At 30.6% G+C, this 21,734-nt stretch overlaps 2 protein-coding genes across 4 annotated transcripts in view; one reads left to right on the forward strand and one right to left on the reverse strand.

Moving 5' to 3' along the window:
* The window catches only part of Ssb-c31a (single stranded-binding protein c31A), a 30,974-nt gene extending 19,710 nt beyond the window's left edge, over nt 1-11,264 (forward strand). For all 3 annotated transcript variants that reach the window (XM_067267827.1, XM_067267826.1, XM_067267828.1), the window contains exons 2-5: nt 2,126-2,204; nt 3,794-3,874; nt 9,457-9,562; nt 10,703-11,264. In XM_067267827.1, the coding sequence (XP_067123928.1) occupies nt 2,136-2,204; nt 3,794-3,874; nt 9,457-9,562; nt 10,703-10,782 (336 nt within the window). In that variant the 5' untranslated portion in view covers nt 2,126-2,135 and the 3' untranslated portion in view covers nt 10,783-11,264. The remainder of the gene's footprint in view (nt 1-2,125; nt 2,205-3,793; nt 3,875-9,456; nt 9,563-10,702) is intronic.
* A 6,853-nt stretch (nt 11,265-18,117) lies between these two features.
* Mat1 (CDK-activating kinase assembly factor) lies at nt 18,118-19,225 on the reverse strand. Its single transcript, XM_067267830.1, has one exon. It carries the CDS (start codon nt 19,167-19,169, stop codon nt 18,222-18,224), a length of 948 nt encoding a protein of 315 aa, XP_067123931.1. The 5' UTR covers nt 19,170-19,225; the 3' UTR covers nt 18,118-18,221.
* Between the last annotated feature and the right edge of the window lie 2,509 nt (nt 19,226-21,734).

A 21,734-nucleotide genomic window follows, 5' to 3' on the forward strand; every position in this document is an offset into this window, starting at 1 on the left:
CCTTGTCTCCAGATTTGTTGCCCATCACCCATTTGTGTGACCAGAAGAGACCCCAGCATCAGCCATCTATTAGTTCAAATGGTCTGGAGTGGGAGTTGCAACATCTTTGGTCAATTTACCACAGGATAGCACACAATATTATAAAAACAGAACCAAATTAAAATGATAGAAATAAAATTTTTCTATAAATTATAGCTATGAAAATATTTTGAAAATGTGTAGATATACTTATGTGATATAACAATAAAGCAATTTTATGATATTTGCTTGTAACAATTAATCTTATGCGAGAAAGTACACATAAGGGCATGGTTCTCATCAGACTGATTTTAACACAAGACTGACTACTTAGAAGACGATTCTAAAAAATTATTTTTTTACTAATAATAATGCATTTCAAGCCCAACACTTATTTGGATCTTCTTCAGACTACAAAATAAAAAGTTTTTTATACAAGCAATATTTAAAGTACATTACAATTATAACAGAATGAACTTTGACATACTTGGTGTTGGCTTGTACAAATAAATTATTATAATTGTTATCCATAAACTGCTTTCTTTCCATTTTTTTTTTTTTTTTTGTAATAAAAGATGGAAAGTGGTCTATGGATAACAATTATGATAATTTATTTGTACATGCCAAGACAACACCAAGTATGTCAAAGTTCATTCTGTTATAATTGTAATGTACTTTAAATATTGCTTGTATAAAAAACTTTTTATTTTGTAGTCTGAAGAAGATCCAAATAAGTGTTAGGCTTGAAATGCATTATTATTAGTAAAAAAATAATTTTTTAGAATTGTCTTCTAAGTAGTCAGTCTTGTGTTAAAATCAGTCTGATGAGAACCATGCCCTTATGTGTACTTTCTCACATAAGATTAAATTAATCATTACAGTTTAATACTTCAGTTAATGTAATACCTAAATGAGTTATGAGTTTTCATGATTTTATAAATTTTAAGATAATTTTTTAGAAATTACAATATAAAAGATAAAAATAAACTTTTAATTTATTGCATTGAAGATAAATTAAAACTAAGTGTGACTGATCTCTATTATAATAATAATAATTAGCAAGTACACAGAACTCACCCAGAGAATAAAGCATCTGTGGAGGATGGATAGGAAGCTTATTGTACCTGTTGTTCTCTCTTTTACAGGTACCCCACACACTACACAAAAACCTGGGAACATTACAATTGAATAGAAATACATACATCACATTTAATTTTAGTTTTGTCTTGGTTGCTATGCCTTGACTCTGATCCGGCATAGTACACAACTATTGGTGTCAACCAAGTATAACCCACTAAACCCAAAATAATAATTGTACAAATTGAATCCATAACTGTAATTCATTACGTTCGAAAATGTTTGTTTTTCATTGTTTCGTTACCACACCGTAATTGGTTCTGAGTGCATCATTATCATTAATCCGGTATGGTGAGTAGTTATTTAACTATAATTCCTTCAAACATTTACCAATATGTTTTCTAAATTCATTTTTTTATTCCATTCAATTTTCCCATTTCCCCTGGAATTTTAGGATTGATTAACATAAGAGTACAGTATCATATTCATATGATTTCAAATTCGAAAGGAAAAAGTTTCATTCATACCTTTATCAGCAATTGTAGCTGACTTTTCAAGTTTTTTCATTTGTCTTTAATTCTGATTGGTCTGTTGTGCTTTTCTAATGAAGCAAATGCTATTTTGAAAAGATTTGTGGATTAAATGATTTATCATCATTTCTTTAATCATCATTAGTGAGTAAATAATCTCTAAATTTTATTATTATTATTATTTTTTTTTTAGTCTGCTTTTTTAGAGATTCCTTTTTGTGAGATTAGGATATTTTTACTTGATTCAGGAGTCACATTATCTATTTTCTGTTTATTTCCTGATGAGATGATGATATAAGATTTTCTATAATGATATATTTTCATAAAAAATGCACCAACATTGCAGATAAATATAGCACCTTCCTCTGAATTATTATAAAATTAAATTATTTGATTATTTAAATCATAAAATTTTATTCTTTAAATATCTTTATAAATCTTGAAAAATAGTTTATTTACTTATATATAATGATTTTAACAAATTTGTGTTTTTCATATAGATATTATAAAATGTCAAGTAAGAAATCAAAGTCAAGAATTCAACAAAGTAGTAGTGATTCTGATTCTGGTCCTGAAGATGTAAGTTTATTTTTAACATGTGATTATACTGTATAATTGCAATATACCAGTTTATTAATTTATATACAATTGATCTGTGAATGAATCAGATTTACCAGGAAGAAATACTGCAATTTCAGTTAAAATTTAATTGATACTAATTGTAATTTATGTTTATAACTCATTCTGAAAAATAATTTAATTCTGGCTTTATCTTAAATGTGAGATATTTTTTCTCTTAGTATGCAAATGATCTGCTAGCTCAATCCAGTAGATCAGGCCTGCAGTAGATCATTTGACAATACTAATAGAATCACGTTGTTGTATATGTTGTTTTTTCTTATTTTCAAAGTTTAAATGGATCAAACACTTAATGCCAAATGTATAAAAAAATTTTCTAGATGTGTAATTATAAATGAAGTCTATAAAAATTGAATTTTTGAAGCAAAACTAAACCATAACTTACTGATACATAGAAGTAATACATGATTTTCTTTGCAAAAGTTAACTGAGTGATTAAACATACTGTAGGTTAATAAAAATTATCAGAGTAAGGATTTCTTTGTATTGAACTTTTTAATAGAATAATTTTAAGAAATTCAATTGGATAGATTTATGGATTCTATTTCTAGTTATAATACCTTTTTTCTAATTGAAAAGAAACTATTGACATTAGATTAGTTTCATTTTAATATGTTATCTTTATAGCTTATTGTGAACTAACATTTTCGATCCTTAATCCAGAATCTGCTTCAGGTTCTTGTCATTCCGATTGTGGAATGCCAAGAATTTCAAACGTTTCAAATACAAATTTCTTGAATCAATTAAATGCATTATATTAACAAGACCTAAGCATAGAAATTCATAAAAGCTGGTTACAATTATTAAAATAAGATATCTTAAAGAGAATATTTATACAGTTGTAGGTGTGGCTGTGTGCAGCATTCTGGGAGTGAGAAGTTACACATTGTGAGACATGCAGGGGAAGCAGTCAAGTTAGGTGGGAAGACATAGTGTGGAAGGTGTCGGACTGACGTCCTCCAGATACAACATATGTTTATTATGTAACAGACTGAAGAGGGGCGAAAGCACGAAACGCATCTCTATAAGTAAAGGTTATGGATTAAATTGATGAATTATTTGCCAAGTGTTTATAAATTCACTAAGTTGTGACATTGAACCGAACAAAACAAGAAAAAATATAAATGGTTCGACAAAACAAATAAAACAATAAAATTCATATAAATAATAAATTCCTATTACAAATAAAAATAATAATATATATACTGTTAATAAATAAGTTATACTATTAATTTAAATAATAGCTGAAAATCATTACTACAGATGCCCCCTAGTGTGTGTTCTAGGCATTCCGTGACAGATTACAGATGACATATACACAGTGGGATCAATGGCTTATATAAGTAGATATTCTAATAGCAGTTTTGATGAGTGGTATATGGTTATCCATAGTTTGAATATTGTGTGATCTTTCTGTTTTATCACTAATTCATTTTAATAAAAAAACTTTAGCATTTCTCTAATTCAAATACATAACATTTTACAGGAATATTTTCCTATTTATCAAATTTATTGTTTTGTTATTACAGCGTCATCCACCACAGAAGAAAGTAAAAGTAGATAAGAAGTCTGCTAGTAGTAGTGGAAATGCTGAAACATCAATGTTTCAGGTAAGTTTTCTTATTTTTAAGAAATTTAATATTTGAGAAGGTATAATAACAATTATTAAAGTCAAAATAAATGAACAGTTCCTTAATGTTGTTACAAATGTAATTACTGAGTTGTAAATGCTGTTAATTTATTACACATAACATACTTACACACACAAATATTCCTTGTACATGGATATAAATTAAATGTACATATACAATTTTGTATTGTAGCAGTAATTATTCATGTTATTACACATTATTTATATTTTATTGAATATTTGTGCAGTGCCATTTTTAGTGGCTTTAAAGCAGTGTTTCTCAAACTTTTTGGTCCGCGACCCCCTTTTGCACTTAAAAATTTCAAAGGACCCCCGAAGAATGAGTATGTGTAGGAAAACATCCCGGAGGGAGGGGGTTAAGTACCCTCTCATTGTCGCTCCAGTGCTGCCAGCTAAAAACGCATACCAATTAACCAACTAAAATAATATTGGAGTAGCCCAAGACATAGCCAAGTATTGCAGCACCACAGCACTAGTGGAAATTTAAATTTGCCGACTGAAAAGCTTTTGGTTGATCAGTTTTCAGATAATCGATGTTCTACTGTATTTGTAACTTGACTTGCCTACAGACGCAATGCTGCTGGTGAACACCGTTCCAAATGACAATATTGTTCTATCATAGTTTAGGCTGAGAGTGGAGCTCAGGATTCCCCAATAGTGCACAAATTTATGAATATTAGGCTCGTATTAAAATATGTATATTGTTTTTATTATTTATATGTGCAATTTATTTAAGTAAAAATTATTTTATATATTTTTTATTTCTATTATTTCTAAACATGAATCCGTAGTAAATTTATAAAATATTTGAAAAAAAAATTGATCTGGCATTAATTTTTCAGTGATCTCCCCCAAATATTTTTCATGACCCCACTTTGAGAATCATTGCTTTTAAAGCACTTAATCCTCAAACACAATTTCCATTAAAATCTCACAAACAAGTATTCGTTCCAAAACAGGATTCAAACTCACAATATGCCTTAGAAACAATGCCTTAACATGTCTTAATGTTGCCAGTCTGGTGATGAATGTGCTAGGGCTTATATCCAAAAGTGTGGTACCCAACTGGAGAAAAATGTTGATGCAAATAAAAACAACCTTTGAAATTCTAGCAACATATTTATTAAGATAAGATAAAAATATTTTCAAATCAGTTTAACTGATCTTCTTCAGTACATAAATTTCTAATAAAAGAACATAGGATAAAAGAACTCAAGGTATAAATTTTAAAAAGTAGATCTAGAGTTCTTTTATATTATGTTCTTTTATTAGAAATTTATGTAATGAAGAAAATCAATTAAACTGATCAAAAACTTTTTTATTTTAATAAATACATTGCTAGAGTGTTAAGTTTTGTTAATAAAGTGTAAAAATTAATGTACTCTCTTATCACACCGGTATGTTTAAAAACAATACTCGCACCCAAAACCACTAACTGGTGTGAAAACTCCAAAAAAGCAAATGTTTTTGGAAAGAACTAATTAAGCCTGACAAAGATCCCAGGAGGGAAATCGAAAACATTTGCTTTTTTGGAGTTTTCACACTGGTTAGTGGTTTTGGGTGTGAGTATTGTTTTTAAAGTGTAAAAAAATCAAATTATTAAAAATATTAAAATAGATGTTTTAATCATTTTATAATTTTACTACTGTTTGTCAGGCCTGCAATGCAGACAATTAGACAGTGTTTTCAGTCAACTAGCCTTTATCTAACATTTCCTGTTTCCATTAATAACATCTTAGGCCACTTCCAAATAGTCAAATGTGGTGATAGAGCAATTTCAAGAGACCAATATTGAAGAGTTCAAACCTGCATATCTAATTTTGTCTTATCTGTCTTCTTGAGGGGGAGTTATTTTCAATAATTATTCCTAATTATCAGTTTATATGCCACTTATTTATCTGAAACAGAAAAAAAAATATTTAAAACATCAATGTTTATACTTATTATTGTGCAACAAATTACAGAGTTGTCTCCATTTGTATTTTAAAAAAAGTGTAAATTGTTTGGAGATTGAATATTCTGCATATATAATCAATTCTATTTTTACATGATAGATACATTCACAAAAAGAATTAGTGTAAAACATATATTGCATAGAAAAACAGAAGATTGGTTTCAGACCTAAAAAATTAGCAAAAACAATGCAATAAACTGTACTTTTTATTTCATAAAGGTTGCACATATATACCATATTTACTTGCATATAAGATGGGGTTTTTATTCATTTTTCACTGCTTCAAATTCCTAGGTTATCCTGTATGCAGATTCTTAGTGTTTTTGCAAATAATTTTTGTGAACTGTGTATTTGCATTTTTTACTGGATGCTTACCTTCTTGTGTTTAAAAACATAAGTATTATCTGGGTTGTTTGAATCATTCTTATGTATTGTCAGAAGTAAAGATGAATAGCAATAGGGAAAACAAAGCTTTTGAATTGAATTCCAAAATCACACAGCAGCTAGATATAAGTTTTATCCATTCCCACGTGAAAACAGATGATTATTCGGAAATTAGAATTCGGAGAAACTCATAAGGTCAATCGACGGTGAGTGGATTTGAGTGGCAAAAAAAGGTTTCTGATTGTCCAGCTTTACGAGAACAAATTATGTTGTTCATTTTATGAGATTTTTTCTTGAAGTTTAAAATGCTAGTATTTTTTGCCAGACAATGTGTGCATTTATGTTCATTTGATATTTTACTTCGGATTAAATGAAATAAAATTAGAATTGTATTAATAAATCTAATTTTCTTTATTTTGATCTTTATCACACCTCATCCTATATGTGAGGTCATCTTAAATTTGAGTAAATATGGTATATATATATATATATATATATATATATATGTATTATATAAATTATATTATTTGAAAAGAAAAAAGTGTTTCTAATTCATAAGTGCAAAAATTAGGCAAAATAATATGAGTTACACATAAGATTTTATTTGTTGTTACTTTCTGATAAATATATAAGTTTGCATTAAACAATATCATCAATGCTACCACTAGAAATATCTTGGTCATCATCATCATCGTACTTCTTTGGTGTAAGGGTACCAAAAATATTTCAGTTGTAATTAATAAAACAAAGGAACTCAAAAATGCAGACAAAACAAATTTTTCATTTAAGTTACACATATAAAAGGCTGACTTTTTGAGTTAAGGATAATTTAGTTGTAAATTAAGACACAGTATTGAATATAGAGGACATAATTTAATATTTAAGTATTTTTAAAATAATCTATTTAATCTAGTTACAATTCCCAGTTTTGAATTATTTTCAGACTGTTGTCACTGTTGTCTAAATATAATGCATTACACATTATATTATATATTGTGTTAAGCAGTATATGGCTGCTGTCCTATGGTATGTGCAATATCCTTGGTATAGTATACAATGTAGAAAATGGAACTCTGCAAGTAATTTTTTAAACAAAGATTATGAGGGTCATCCCAGAAGTACCTGACCTGATGTATAGATGGTGGTAGTTTGAAAAAATTACTGTGGTTGAAAGTACCAACCGTTTAAAGCTGAAGTTTGAAGAGGCTACATTGTTTAGTATTTGTTTGACAGCCATCAATAGTGAACGATCTCAGTGAATTTGTAAACATGGAAAAAATTGGTCATTGTTATATGATACAAAACTTTCATTTGAAAGGTCTCACTCCAACCAATATCAAAGATGACCTAGATTCTACTCTGGGGGAATCTGCTCCCTCGTTTACAACAATAAAATATTGGGTTGCAGAGTTTAACCTATCCCATGTTGTTCTCAAATATTTTCATGTTGCTCTCATTTGACCTGACCTATTGACCTCAAACATACTCATTTCTGCATCAGAATGTTTTTGATACTAGATGTCATTATGCGTCATAATACACTCAAACCTGTTTTTCTGCGGTCTTTTTTTGTGCGATTTGTTTTGTGCAATTTTTTTTGTGCGATGTACTAATTTGATTGAAATTCATATACTGCATACAAAAAATTGCACAAAACAAATTGTACAAATAAAAAATCGCACAAAAACAGGTTTGAGTGTATTAAAACAAACTTTTGAAATATAATAATTTTTGTTTTTATATTTTTCAATATATTTATTTTATTTGTGCAAATTAAAAAAAATGATTTTTAACGATACAGTAGCCATGATTATTATTTTTTTTTTTTAAATTGAACGCGGTGGCCATGCACCAAAAATTTCAACACGGGATATGTTAAATGAGGTGACCACACAAGAAATGGTGAAGAAAATCCACAAAATGGTATTGGATGACTGTCGACTCAAAGTACAAGAGCTGGCAGACATGGTAGCCATTTCAAAAAGTACTGTACATTGCATTTTGACTGAAAATTTGGACATGAGAAAGCTGTGCACAAGATGGGTGCCGTGTTTGCTCACAATGGAACAAAAACAGCATTGTGAGGATGTTTCAATCCGGTGTTTGGCAATGTTTCGCAGCAATAAAGCCGAGTTTTTTGTGTCAATTCATAACCATGGGTCCATCACTTCACACCTGAGGCGAAAGAACAGTCGAAACAATGGACTGAAAGGGGAGAATCAGCTCTGAAAGCGGCGAAGACAGTTCCATCTGCTGGCAAGGTCATGGCATCAGTTTTTTGGGATGCAATTGGAATAATTTTTATTGATTATCTTCAAAAAGGAAAAACAAATAACTGAGTATTATGTGAACTTATTGCAGCGCTTGAGTGATGAAATTAAGAAAAAACGGTCACATTTGGTGAAAAAGAAAGTGTTTCATCAAGACAACACATCAGTTAACACATCCATTATTGCGGTGGCCAAAATCAATGAGTTAAGGTTCAAATTGCTTCCTCGCGCACCCTATTTGCCAGATTTAGCCCCCTCGGATTATTTTCTCTTTCCAAACTTGAAAAAATGGCTCGATGGTAAAAGATTTGCAACGATGAAGAGGTGGAGTCTGCGGTTGATTGCTATTTTGAGAAGCTTGATGGTTCTCACAATAAACAGGGTATCAAAGCTATTGAACATCACTGGGAAAAGTGTATCGAGCTAAAAGGAGACTATGTTGAGAAATAAAGATATGTTTTCCCAAATTTTTTGTTTCTTTGTTAGGTCGGGTACTTCTGGAACTACACCTGTACATAAAGTTTTAGGAATTTTTAACTGGTTTACAGTACATACATGGTGGTGTTTTGGTTTTATGTACGTCAACAATAGAATAAAAATTGCTGTAGAGAATGTATATCAACCAACAGATAAGGGACACCAGCCCAAAACAGACATTGGCACTTGAAACAATTAGCTTAAAGACTGTAAAGTACATAAGAAAATAAAGTGGATGGGTATAAAAGTTCAGTATCTATTGTCAACACTTCATGCTGTCTCAAAATATAACATAAAGGAGGGCATGGTTTCAACAAAGAGAATGCATTATTAATTGTAAATAATAGACAATCTTACAATTTTTAAAATATATATTACATTGTTATGTAATTTTTTTCTTAATGCAAGTAAGTCTTTTTCTTTAATATATCTAAAGATTTTTCATATAAATTGCAGCTATCAAAAATGCGATATGTGAGTGTAAGAGAATTTCGTGGGAAGGTAATGGTTGATATTAGAGAATATTATGATTCAAATGGTGATCTAAAACCAGGAAAGAAAGGTATGTTTTGTTTCTGATTCGGAATAAATTCATTCTCATATGCCTAAAAACATTAGTTTTTTTATTCTATTACACAATTTAACTATTATATGTTATAATGTTCATAAAAATGTAAATGTAAAAATGTATATATATGTGTATATATGAATGATAAAATGATTAAATTTTTACTAGAACTAAAGTTCATTTTTAATGGTTTTTCATTCTGCTACACAGAATTTACCTATATATATTATACATTATATACTGTGATTTCCCCTGATGTTATTAAGGGAGAATCTATAAACAAGACTATTTCAGATTCATAAAGTAATATAAGGTATATACCAGACATGGGTAAATGCAGCTCTTTTTGAGTTACATGTGGCTCTTGCTGAAAGTGTTAATTTCTGTTTATTATTATTTTTACAATTTTATATTTATAATTTTGTGAAAATATGTTTATTAAAAAATTCAATATTTGTTTTATATTATATTTGTATTATATAATAAAATCACGCGCCATATCATACTATCCGTCACGACAGTACAGAACTGCGGCTCCCATGCATTTTGCAAAACCTACATTTCGGCTCCCACTGAACTCTTGCTTGCCCACCCCTGGTATATACTATCAGTTCTTTATAAACTACAATTAAATACAGTTTGAGCATTTTTAATCAGTCTTATCTTATTCTAAAACAGAATGTGGTGTAAAAATATATTTATCTTTATTGAAACTGATAAACATGACTACATTTGTTATAGAAAAAGGAAAACAAACATTAGAAAATTTTCCAAATATCTTTTCCAAATTAAGTTAATTTTTTATTTATATTGTGCCATGTCTTCTATTTCTATACTGCTAATAAGTCACATAAGGTAGGAATTTTATCAAATTTGCATTAAAAATTTTTTATCTGTTCATTCAGCTCCCCAAGATTAAATTCTGAGTGCACCACTGTTTGTAATATTTGCATTCCTGTTCATTAAAAACTTGTAAATGAGAACAAATCAAGATCATATAATTTAAAATATTCTTATGCACATTAAAATTTTTTTAACCATTGTAATAAAATTAAAAATTTAAATTTAAATGCTTGTAATATATTTTTAATTTTAAGTATTTACAGATTCTAATAAAATGTTTTTTGTTTTCAGGAATATGTTTGTCTTTGGATCAATGGAATTCATTAAAAGAACACATTGACAGTATAGATGATGCCATTAAAATGTTTTAACTGAAATATTCAACATTATATAAATTTGTAAACTTTAAATTAAAAATTCTTAAAATTTTTAAATGAATATCTTTGTTTAGAATTTTAATAATAATAATAACTAAAATTTAATATTTCAAAGTAAAGAAAATATTGGTTGTGTGTGTCATTCAATTGATAGTTAGGCTTAAAATATAATTTTTCTCCTCATAAATGTACTGATGTCAAAAATGTTTAAAATGTAATTTCGTATTTAATTTTGTTTCTTGTCATTTAATTTTATATTACATAAAGAAATTTTTACATTGAAATTTGTAATTATACTTTTAAGTAAAGTATTTTATAGAAAAAAATTTAGTTCAAAGAATTGAACTTTTGTTTACTTCTCATCTTGTGTTGAAATAATTAATATATGGCTTTTAAGAATTCAGTTTAATATAAATATTCTGTAATAATTTAAATTTCAATAAACATATTTAAACATTTGGTTTTATTTGAATATATATATGCTATTTATGTATGTGTTTTTGGATGCATTTTTTTTTTCTGTAAATTTCTGGGAATGGGCAGAAGTGTCAAGGATTCCCAGTTTTGGTAATTTGTATCTATATAGCAGATATCCCTTGTTTAGCTATGTTTTCACAAAGTCTAAGTCATGCAAAAGCTCAAATTATCAAAAATTTTTTGATAATTTGAGCTTTTGCATTCCGCTGATGATTACACATTCAGTTTAGAAGTGAAGTGATTAAAAAATGAAAACGAAATTAGAGCAAAAATGTGATATTGCTAAAGAATGTGTAATAGTGCTGCACACTAGAAACTTGCAGAAAATTAGTTTAATTTTCAAAAATGTTTGTTTCAAATTTTTGTTAATTTGAGCTTTTGTCAATTTCTTCCTGGTATTCAAATTAAAGAGTTGAATGTGTGATGATTAATTAATGTGTGAAAATTATCATTTAACTAAAATTAATTCATTATCATATATTTTCATAAGTCTGTAACCTATGTGCATGCTGTATTTCACCTATTACCTCTTCCCATCTACCAGTGTTTTTAAAATACCAGTACCGGTAACTTCAATACTAACAGTGAGGACCACAGTAACTGCAGTGACTGTAGTACTGGCAACTTTATAAAAAAATTTGCAGTAATTTTTCCATTTAAAAAGAAAATGAAAATCACAGTCCAATGTTTTCGTAGTTACTTTAAATCCAGAAAAACTAATAGAATAAATAATTGTCTTAACATTATTTACTCTATATTAGTTTTCGTGTTTCAGAAAATATTGAAGCACAGATAGCTTCTAATAGTACAATACAGTATTCATAAAAAAGTTGAAGCATTTTGAATACTTTTATTTTCCCAAAAATATTTTTTCCTTCAAAAAGGAAATTAATATAATAATGTACAATCAACATATATTGTATGTTCTTAAACCTTGGGGAGCTTTAAAACTTGTATGGTAATAAACCCTGGGGAGGAGAGAAGAGAGACAAGTAAAAATTGAAAGAAATACCTTAATTAGTCATATACAGTAGAGACTCGTTAATCGGAACGATTTTCAGTCGGACTGTGTCGTGCTGAATCGAATGTTTTTGATACTAAATTTACTTCTAAAGTATAATTTTCATGTTTTTATATTCTTCAATATATTTATTTTGTTTGTACAAAATGCAGAAATAATTTTTAACGATACGATAGCCTCGATTATTATTATAAAAATTTTCGTTAGGCTTAAAATCGACGAAAATTCAACACGAAGCGACACGCAACGGAGAAAAATTTGAACATCGGACAGGTTAATATATTTATTCATACATAATCAGTAATCGGAACAAATCACTAATCTGAACAACCCCAGTCCCCAATTGATTCCGATTTTGGGTTCTCTACTGTATTTGGAACTTCACAATGATTTGATTGCATTTATGGGTTACAGTTACAACAATCATAAAATTACTGTATTTTTCATCTTATACACCACATTTTTCAATTTTTTTAAAGGGGAGAAAATATTCTTTACAGCATAAAACACATTTGGCTTTATAGGATGCATCCTAATGTTCAGATAAATTTTAGGTACAAACAAGTGCAGGTACAAATAAGGCAAAAAAATACTATAATTACTATTTTTATAATGCCAATACTTAACCCAATTTGGCATGTTCTGATTTAGTTACATTGTCATTTTTGTCCGTTTCGATGTAGTCGGAATTGGGATCTGGTTCAAACTTTCCACCTACTTCCAGTTAGTTTTCCTAATTATGTTTTGGCCGATAAGCTCTTATAAACTCTTGCAACATTTCCATGCTCGAATGTTCGACAGTATTTATAATTTTATTTTCAAAAATGTTCTCACAAATCTTAGAAAGTGCTGTCAAATTTTAGATTATTTGAATAAATAGGTAAGGAATTTAACTAAAATTCTATCATTCTCAGCTACATTACCCTATACAGTGCAGTACTTAAACATTTTTCATAATTCAGGGTTTATTTTTAATGGTAGCTTTATTCCCCTGGATTTAATTGAGAAAATATGCTATTTTATTAATGAATATAAGCAACATTTTACTAATATATTGGGATCTCAGCAATAGCAATTTAATAACAGTAATATGAATTTCTGAAAACAATTTTCTAGAATTTTGCCATTCAAGTGGTTATCAGATAAATGTATAATACTTTATACTTGATACAATAGTGCTATGAAAATCAAGTAATTTTGACTGATACTAGTTTCTTCCTTATTTGTGAGATTCAAGATCCATAGGTGGCATATTGTTTTCTTTTGCTCATTCTATAAATTTGTGAGGAAGCAGCGAGAAAAATAATGCTTGAATACAAGGTCTGTCCCAAAAGACTTCTTTATTTAATGACTGTGTGGCTTAACACATCGTTAAATGGTATTTTCACATTGCTAGATATCTTAGTAGTGTGTCTAGACCTGTTTCAAGTTGATTGGTTAAGTCAAACGTTCACAATCTCTGTGTAAGATAGTGTTTTAACACATTGTTATGCTTAAAATAGAAAAAAATCTTGAACAACGTTACTCTATCAAGTTTTGTGTGAAACTCAAGAAATCTGCAACCGAGACATTTGCAGATTTAACCAAACTTACGCCCATACCACTTTTTTGAGAAACATTGTGTTTAGATGGCACAAAGATCCAAGGTAAAGACTATGCTTATCGTTTTTTTTTGATAGGCGTGGACTTGTGCACAAAAAATTTTTATCTTTGGGGCAGACAGTTAATCAGGCCTTCTACAAAGATGTCTTGGAAAAACCTCGAAAATCTGCAGGGACATTGCAGAAGATTGGGTGCTGCACCATGATAATGCTCCTGCTCATGCAGCACTATCAATTTGAGAGTTTTTGGCTAAAAAAAATCCCCACTCCCACAACCTCCCTAGTCTGGACCTAGCTCCATGCAACTTCTGTCTATTCTCTAAGATAAAATCCAAGTTGAAAGGTCATCATTTTGAGTCATAAAAATTTTTATCATTAAAACCAAATAAGTTTAGTGTGAACAGATATGAGATTTTTTTTTTAAGCAGAGAATTTTTATATATTAGTTACATTATCTTTTAAAATATAAAAGTAAACATTGTGAATTACAAGTTGTATAAATAAAACGCTAATAATATGGAAAAAATATACAGAAAAAATGCTTTCGAATGGATGTAAAGATATAAAATCAATTTATGTAAGAAAAATATTGATATAATGGGTTTTGAATAGTGAATTGGTTAGTAGTGTAACTTACAGCTGTTACTCATCTTTGACTGCGTGACTTATCAATACCCAACTCGTACCACATTATATAAGCAGCCTTGTTTAAAAGAATCTAACTAACGTTTTCAATCATGTTTAACGACCTTCTTCAGGTTAGAACATCGAAAAAATCGAACATAAGAACGTTTAGCAGTAACGGCCGCCGTGAAACGAGCGGCCGTTACTGCTAAACGTTCTTATGTTCGATTTTTTCGATGTTCTAACCTGAAGAAGGTCGTTAAACATGATTGAAAACGTTAGTTAGATTCTTTTAAACAAGGCTGCTTATATAAGGTGGTACAAGTTGGGTATTTACAGCTGTTAATATGTAATGATGTTAAATACAGTTTACTGTTAAATTTACAATAAATAATATAATTGGTAGCAAAATTAACCTAAAATATGTCAAATTCTATTGATTTAAAAATTGTTTTGCTTAATACATTCTTAAACTTGCAAATATATTACTAGATAAGTAAAAAATCTTAGAAACATTTTGCTGTTAAGCACATAATGCTTTAACTATAAATGATGTATTGGAGAGTCACTAATATTCAAGTAGAGGAGAAAAAAATATCATCTTTATTTCATATATATACGTACATACATGCAAAAGTAGATATACAATTGAATCTGAGAAATACAAATGTTTGGTGTTCATTATTATTATTATCTTAACAAAAGATTCCTTACTTGTTCCTTGTTTGTGATTTAATCTGTACATAAAAATAAAATGTTTTTTCTTCTTATTTTCTCCCTGTATGTTTTTTCCATAATAACAACTGTATACCTACCGTTGCACCCCACTATATATATAGTATATAGCAGGGGTGGCCAACTTTTGTGCACATAAGATCTACTTTTTATCGTAAAAATGTGTCGCGATCGACTTGTTGTCATAGGCATAGTCTAAGTGGGGAGGGGGAAGTGTGAAATACATACTATGTTTATACACTGTTTCAGTACGAAGTGCACTCATTGCTTATGAGTCGAGTCATAACTGCATGCATACAGTTGCGTTTGGTTACAAATATAATACATTAAGTCAAGACATCGCTAGCGATCGACCAAAATTGGCTTGGCGATCGACTTGTTGGCCACCCCTGGTATATAGTATAGTAGGATGAGACTATGTCTCAGAGAGCGCGAGCAACACGTGTAAATCTCACCTGTTTGTAGAAACAGTCTGTCTCAACATTTTGTATTTTCTTTTGGCCTAGTTCTCAGTCCCTGACTACCTACAAGTCTGGTTTATTTTATGTGCGCATGATTTTGGCACCAAATACTCTGCGCCAAATTGCAACTTCTGACATGTACTCCTTCATATCTCTAAGGTGTGCAGCTGTTGACAGCAGTGTAATTTTAGAGACGAGACATAGTCTCGTCAATAATAAAATTTAGTAAAATGATTGGGAATAATAGTTAATGTTATATTACGGCCATGTTTACTATTTAAAATAATGGATACTTATTAAATGAACTAGAGTTTGAATGAAAAGTATTGTTCTTTTCTGAAAAGATCTAATCATAGAAAACTGGCAATGCCATCTATGACTAGTTTTCTTAATTGATTTATTTCTATAAATCAATTAAGAAAACTAGCATAGATGGCATTGCCAGTTTTCTATGATTGAGTTAAAGGATGCTTAAAGATGATTAATACCAACTTCCTTCCACCCTGTCCTATCCCAAAAACAATAATGGCTAGATGTTTGAACAATTAAGGTATCAGCCTACCACTCTGGAGGACCTGGGAATGCATCCGGATGGGTCGAAAATCCTGCAATTTCTTGAAGATGGTCCCTGTCTTCCATCATCCAGCTGCTCCATTGTGGACCTAACCAAATCCACAATGGGCTTAATGAAAAGGCTCTCTTAATGCCCAAAGAGCAGAAATAATAAAAAAACCCAAAAAAATAAAATTGAATATTTGCAATGAGAGCTTTTCTTGCTTTTATAAGAGCTTGATTGTAAAAATGCTGCAAATCATAAGCACACACTTGGACTGAATAATTTCAGGAAAGTAACATCATCAGTGACAAAAACCAGGAACAAAGCCAACTGAATGACAACAGTAAAATCATCTTGTCTTTTCTATAATTTTACAGAACAATAAGGTGGTTGAATAATCAATGTTCAGATGGTGATCAGAAAATCAGTAATAAGTGTTTAATCTTGGATATTTAGATGCAAGATTCAAAGTATTTAAATCTGATGTTCAATATTCAATTTTTGGAGACAATGCAAATAATGCATTTTTTGAATTAGGTGCACCACATCATTCAATTATATTTCTATTGTAGTTTCCTTTAATTTTTTTTAAATATCAGAAATGATTCTTGTACTGATTTTGTCCAGTTAGTGTTATAAATTTCCACTGGTGTCTATCTGCCCTTCCTTAATCTCAAGGAAGGAGTTAGATAGATGAAAGTTGAGACCAAATATAGAAAGCTTATGAGCCAGAGGACCCACTTAACTATATATGAACTTCCAGTTTGGACCAGAAGTCATGTTATTTCAACTCAAAAATTTTCTCCATAATAGATGACCAGCATGATTCTCATGTTACCAGGAAAAGTATGATGTATAGGGGCAAGACACTACTAAAATTGAGAGCATTGTGCATCAAGATTTAAAAACTTACAACCAGGCATTCTGACGATGTCACAATAACTGCTTGTCAATTCCATCTAAAGTTCTATCATACCATATATATTTATACGACACTAAGTCTTAGTTGATTTTGTATTACATAAATATCGCAAACTCCAGACAACTGGTGCTGGCATTTTCTTTTTATAAGAAACAAAGCAATTACCAACTGAGGTTCACCTTTTCAGAAATTTTGAACTAGTTTGCAGAATACATCCCAAATTTAAAATTATCTCCATACTCTGGAAAACAATGACACATTTTAACCTTAATCCTAAACATTTCAGCTCATCTGGCTTCTTAGTTATTCTCTATAGTATTGTTATATAGAAAATCAAACCTGAGCTAAACTAATAATCAAATGAGAACTTATATGGTCAGCAACATTCTAGGACAATAGTTAATCCAACTATAACCATTGTATTGAAAAACTAGTTTAAAATTACTTCAAAGACAACAGAAAAAAATGCATGAAATGAACTTCAACTATTAAAGGATTTGTAAATGTCAATCAACATTTAGCATCTCTTGCTCTTAAATTTTGATAATGTATATATATTGGCTTTAATATTCAATGTTTTCAAATACTTCACATTAGAGATTAGGAATTAACAAGAGTTTAAAACTGTATAAAATTTTAAAATATAATATATTGATATGAATTTTTAATTTTTATATCACAAAAAGGTTACCATTTGTGTGCATTGTGATAAATGATTTCTTATATTAAATTATTTCAGTGCAATCACGAATTATTCCTTCATTCAGTGCTTTTATGAAATTAAGCAGAAATATTACTGTTTTTTAATTTTTACTCTACTTATCAAAATTTAAACATATGACAACTTAAAACTAGGCAACTGTCAACTATCTTAGCTAACTATCAGTTAAACAACATACAATTGTCATTTAAATAGCCTTTCAGACAATAAATTCAACATAATTTTTTTATTAAATTAAAATTTACTGAAATGTATATACATATTTCTATATACTACTATATACTATATACATATTTCTTTGTAATTATCAAAGTTTCACTTTAGGAACATGTCCGAAGTCAAAAACAAACCACAGAAAGATTCTTGTAGAGCACGCCGACATGCGTAATGAGACACGAATCCACCTGCCCTATCTCTCTCCGAGGTAGCACGAATATTTAATAAATAATTATCTTTTTCGATACTTTTGAAATCCGGAGCGCCCGGACCGTGCAAACTTAAAGTAGGTTCCACATAAGTGTAAATGTTTTCATTAACTTTAGGAAGGGGAAGAAACAAATTCTGATTCATTTTAATTCCAGAAGAAAACTTAACGCGTTCTCGGGGCGGAGGTTTCAATCTATTAACTCCCGACGTATTCTCCGTTTCCGACAGAGAGCCGTGACTGGCCAAAATTTGACCCGCGGGCAGATCGGAAAACATCAAGTCGTCAATCAGAGCTTCCTTTTTCATCACTCTCGATCTCTTAATTTCCCTCTCTTCTTCCGACAACTGCTGCCGACGCCACTCTTTCTCATTGCTTTCCAATTCTAGGTACTCGTCTATTTCTTCTTCGTCTTTGCTTAACTTATTCTTTCTTTTCATTATGATATTTTTGTTTTCTTTTTTATATTGTTCTATCTTTCTTTTTGTAGCTTCTATATTTATGTTGTTAGACAGATTAAATATGATAGTTTCCACTTCTTCTAGATAATCATTATATTCTCTCAAGTTAGAGAAGTCTTCCTCCTTTTTGTTGAAATCTTTCAATATTCGTTTTCTTATATCTAATTCTTTTTCGACGGAAGCATCCTCGAATATCTGAAGTCTGAACTGATTCCTGCGAAGTGGCACTTCGCATTGTGGACACGATCCCGAACCTTTGACAAATAGCAATTCAACACAATTTTCACATAAACCGTGACCGCAAATATTCACTAAAAGTTTCAAAGAAGGATTACGATACTTAGTAGTCTTGCAACGTGGACAAGCAATATCATCCATAACAATATATCAATTAAAATTTGTTACACGTGACTCATCTATCCTAAAGCGTGTAATGAAATGTCGTAAGTGTTGCCATCCTCGTATCAATATTTACATTTATATTAAATTGATAAATTAAAGATTTATAAATATTTTATAAAGGTACACGTTTTTGAAATAATAATATAGATTAATAATTTATCGGTAATTAATATTGCTAAAATTAAATTTTTTCGATTTTGTTAAATCCACCTTTTTCAAACTTTTTTGGCTCACGCTTCCCGTAATTTGAATATAATCTATATATATAATCGAGACGAGTTGATAATAATAATAATAATAATCAGCGCAGAGCCCAAACGGCTAGGAGTTAAAAGTTGAAATTTGGTACACAGTTAGGGTACGTCACGAGAACGCACACTAAGAAAGGATTTTTCGAAATTCCTCCCCACGGGGGAGAGAGACAGGATTAAGTCTTAACACTTCCATCAGCAATGGAAATGTTAAGTAACAATGGAAGTGTTACGAATGGAAGAGTCAACAATGGAAGTGTTACGTAACAATGGAAATGTTAAGAGCACAAACGGTTAGGAGTTGAAAGTTGAAATTTGAAATTTCGTACATAGTTAGGGTACGTCACGAGAACGCGCACTAAGAAGGGATTTTTCGAAATTCCTCCCCACGGGGAAAGGGACAGAATTAAGTCTTAACACTTCCATCGTTGATGGAAGTGTTACGTAACAATGGAATTGTTAAGAGAAAGCGACGTGCAAGACGCAGATGCAGTTTTTTTCGTTTTTGCGGGAAATCAAACATATTTTTAGACCTATCTAAAAATTCTGTAATTAGTCTGGAAACAGGAAAGACCCAATTCTTGCATTCTGTGAAAACGGGTAAGGTTGACTATAACGTAATAATCTTAATATTCGCTAAAACGGTTAGGAGTTGAAAGTTGAAATTTGGTACAGAGTTAGGGTACCAGATTTAAGTACCAAAGTGTTAAGTAACAATGGAAGCGTTAAATAACAATGGAGAACAGGAGAAAGCGACGTGCAAGATTTACGGGCGCTGGAAAAAAAAAAGAAAAAGAGTAATATGTTGGAACATATTCGATTTTCAAATTTAAACAGATTAGTTCGGTTTTTCTCGACCTTTCTTCTTTAGAACATTCGATGAAAATCGAACGATATAATCAAAACACGTCGTGAAAATCGAACAATATTAGAACATTCGATTTTCAAATTCGACCTTTCTTTAGAAATACTTAGTTCGTTGATGAAATTACTCTTTTTCTTTTGTGACTATAACGTAATAATCTTAATCTTCGCTGTCGTTACTTTTGCCCGAGCAACGCCGGGCCTACCTGCTAGTCTGAATATAAATCTTTTGTATTGTGGCAATACGCCATATTAATGTATATATTAGATATAAGTTTAGTTTTAAGTTTTCTTTCTTCTTTGTTGTTCTTTTTGTTTTCTCGAGTTTTCTATTAATTCATTCCTTCCTGTGGGTGGGGTAACCCTTTCCACGAACCAGTTTAACAAAGGGAAGTGAAAATCCTGAGGCTACTATAACGATAAGAAGGTTCATTTTTGAATCGGACTCTCGGTGAAGGTAGTCGTGCGAAAGTTACGCTCCTGCTCGTCGTCTAGAAGGACAAAGGGAGACGAAGGTGGCCCTTTGTCCTTCAGAACGAGAAAGGACCCCGCTAACATAAAGAGAGAAAGACAACGTCCCTTGTATAAAGAGAATTTTCGAAGAGATCCGAAAAAGATCGGAGTAATGCTTTGAAGGCAGAGGAGCGCTTCTCTGCCTTCAAAGCATTACACTGAGGAGGGGCTCAAACGCTACATAGGTCCGAAATGCATTTGTAATTTCCAATAAAGTAGTACCCTACCTGATAGCTGTGAGGAAGTCTACCGGATTTATTTATTCGGATTAAAGAGACATACATTCACATTCACAATTATATAGTTATTAAAGTGAGAATGAGAAAGTAACCTTAAGAAATAAATAATTCTCTCTGATAGTGCTGTACCGATATGTCAAACTGAAAATGTTAAATATTTATAATATCCATATCAATATTTTAGGATTTTAGAATGCTGACGTACCGAAATCGATAAAATGCCAACTTTTAACATAATTTCTCCAGCAGTCAATGTCCCCAGTGTTAAAAATTTTAGGTAGAGGTTGTTCCAGTATAGCATTGCAGTGCAATCTCCTGACAGCTGAGGAAATTATTACGTTAAAAGAAGACTTGATATATACTTGACAATGGGGAATGATGGACGGCCGGATGGCCGAGCGGTCAAGGTGGCAGCCTACCGCTCTGGGGGACCCGGGATCGAATCCGAACGGGTCGAATAATCCCCAGGAATTTTTCGGGGGGTGGTCCGTTCGGATATGTCGGGCCCCGTCCCTCACCACCCGGTCGCCCCATTGTGGGCCTGGCCGAACCCATAATGGGCCTTCTAAAAGAGGCCCTTTTAGTGCCCACAGGGCGGAAAGAGTTAAAAAATAAAAAATAAATGGTGAATGATGAGCAGACAAATTACTGGAAGCGATTTGACTCCATTGAAA

Source organism: Centruroides vittatus, unplaced genomic scaffold (assembly GCF_030686945.1).
Source record: "Centruroides vittatus isolate TY-2023 unplaced genomic scaffold, ASM3068694v2 contig_3088, whole genome shotgun sequence".
Classification (NCBI taxonomy): Eukaryota; Metazoa; Arthropoda; class Arachnida; order Scorpiones; family Buthidae; genus Centruroides; species Centruroides vittatus.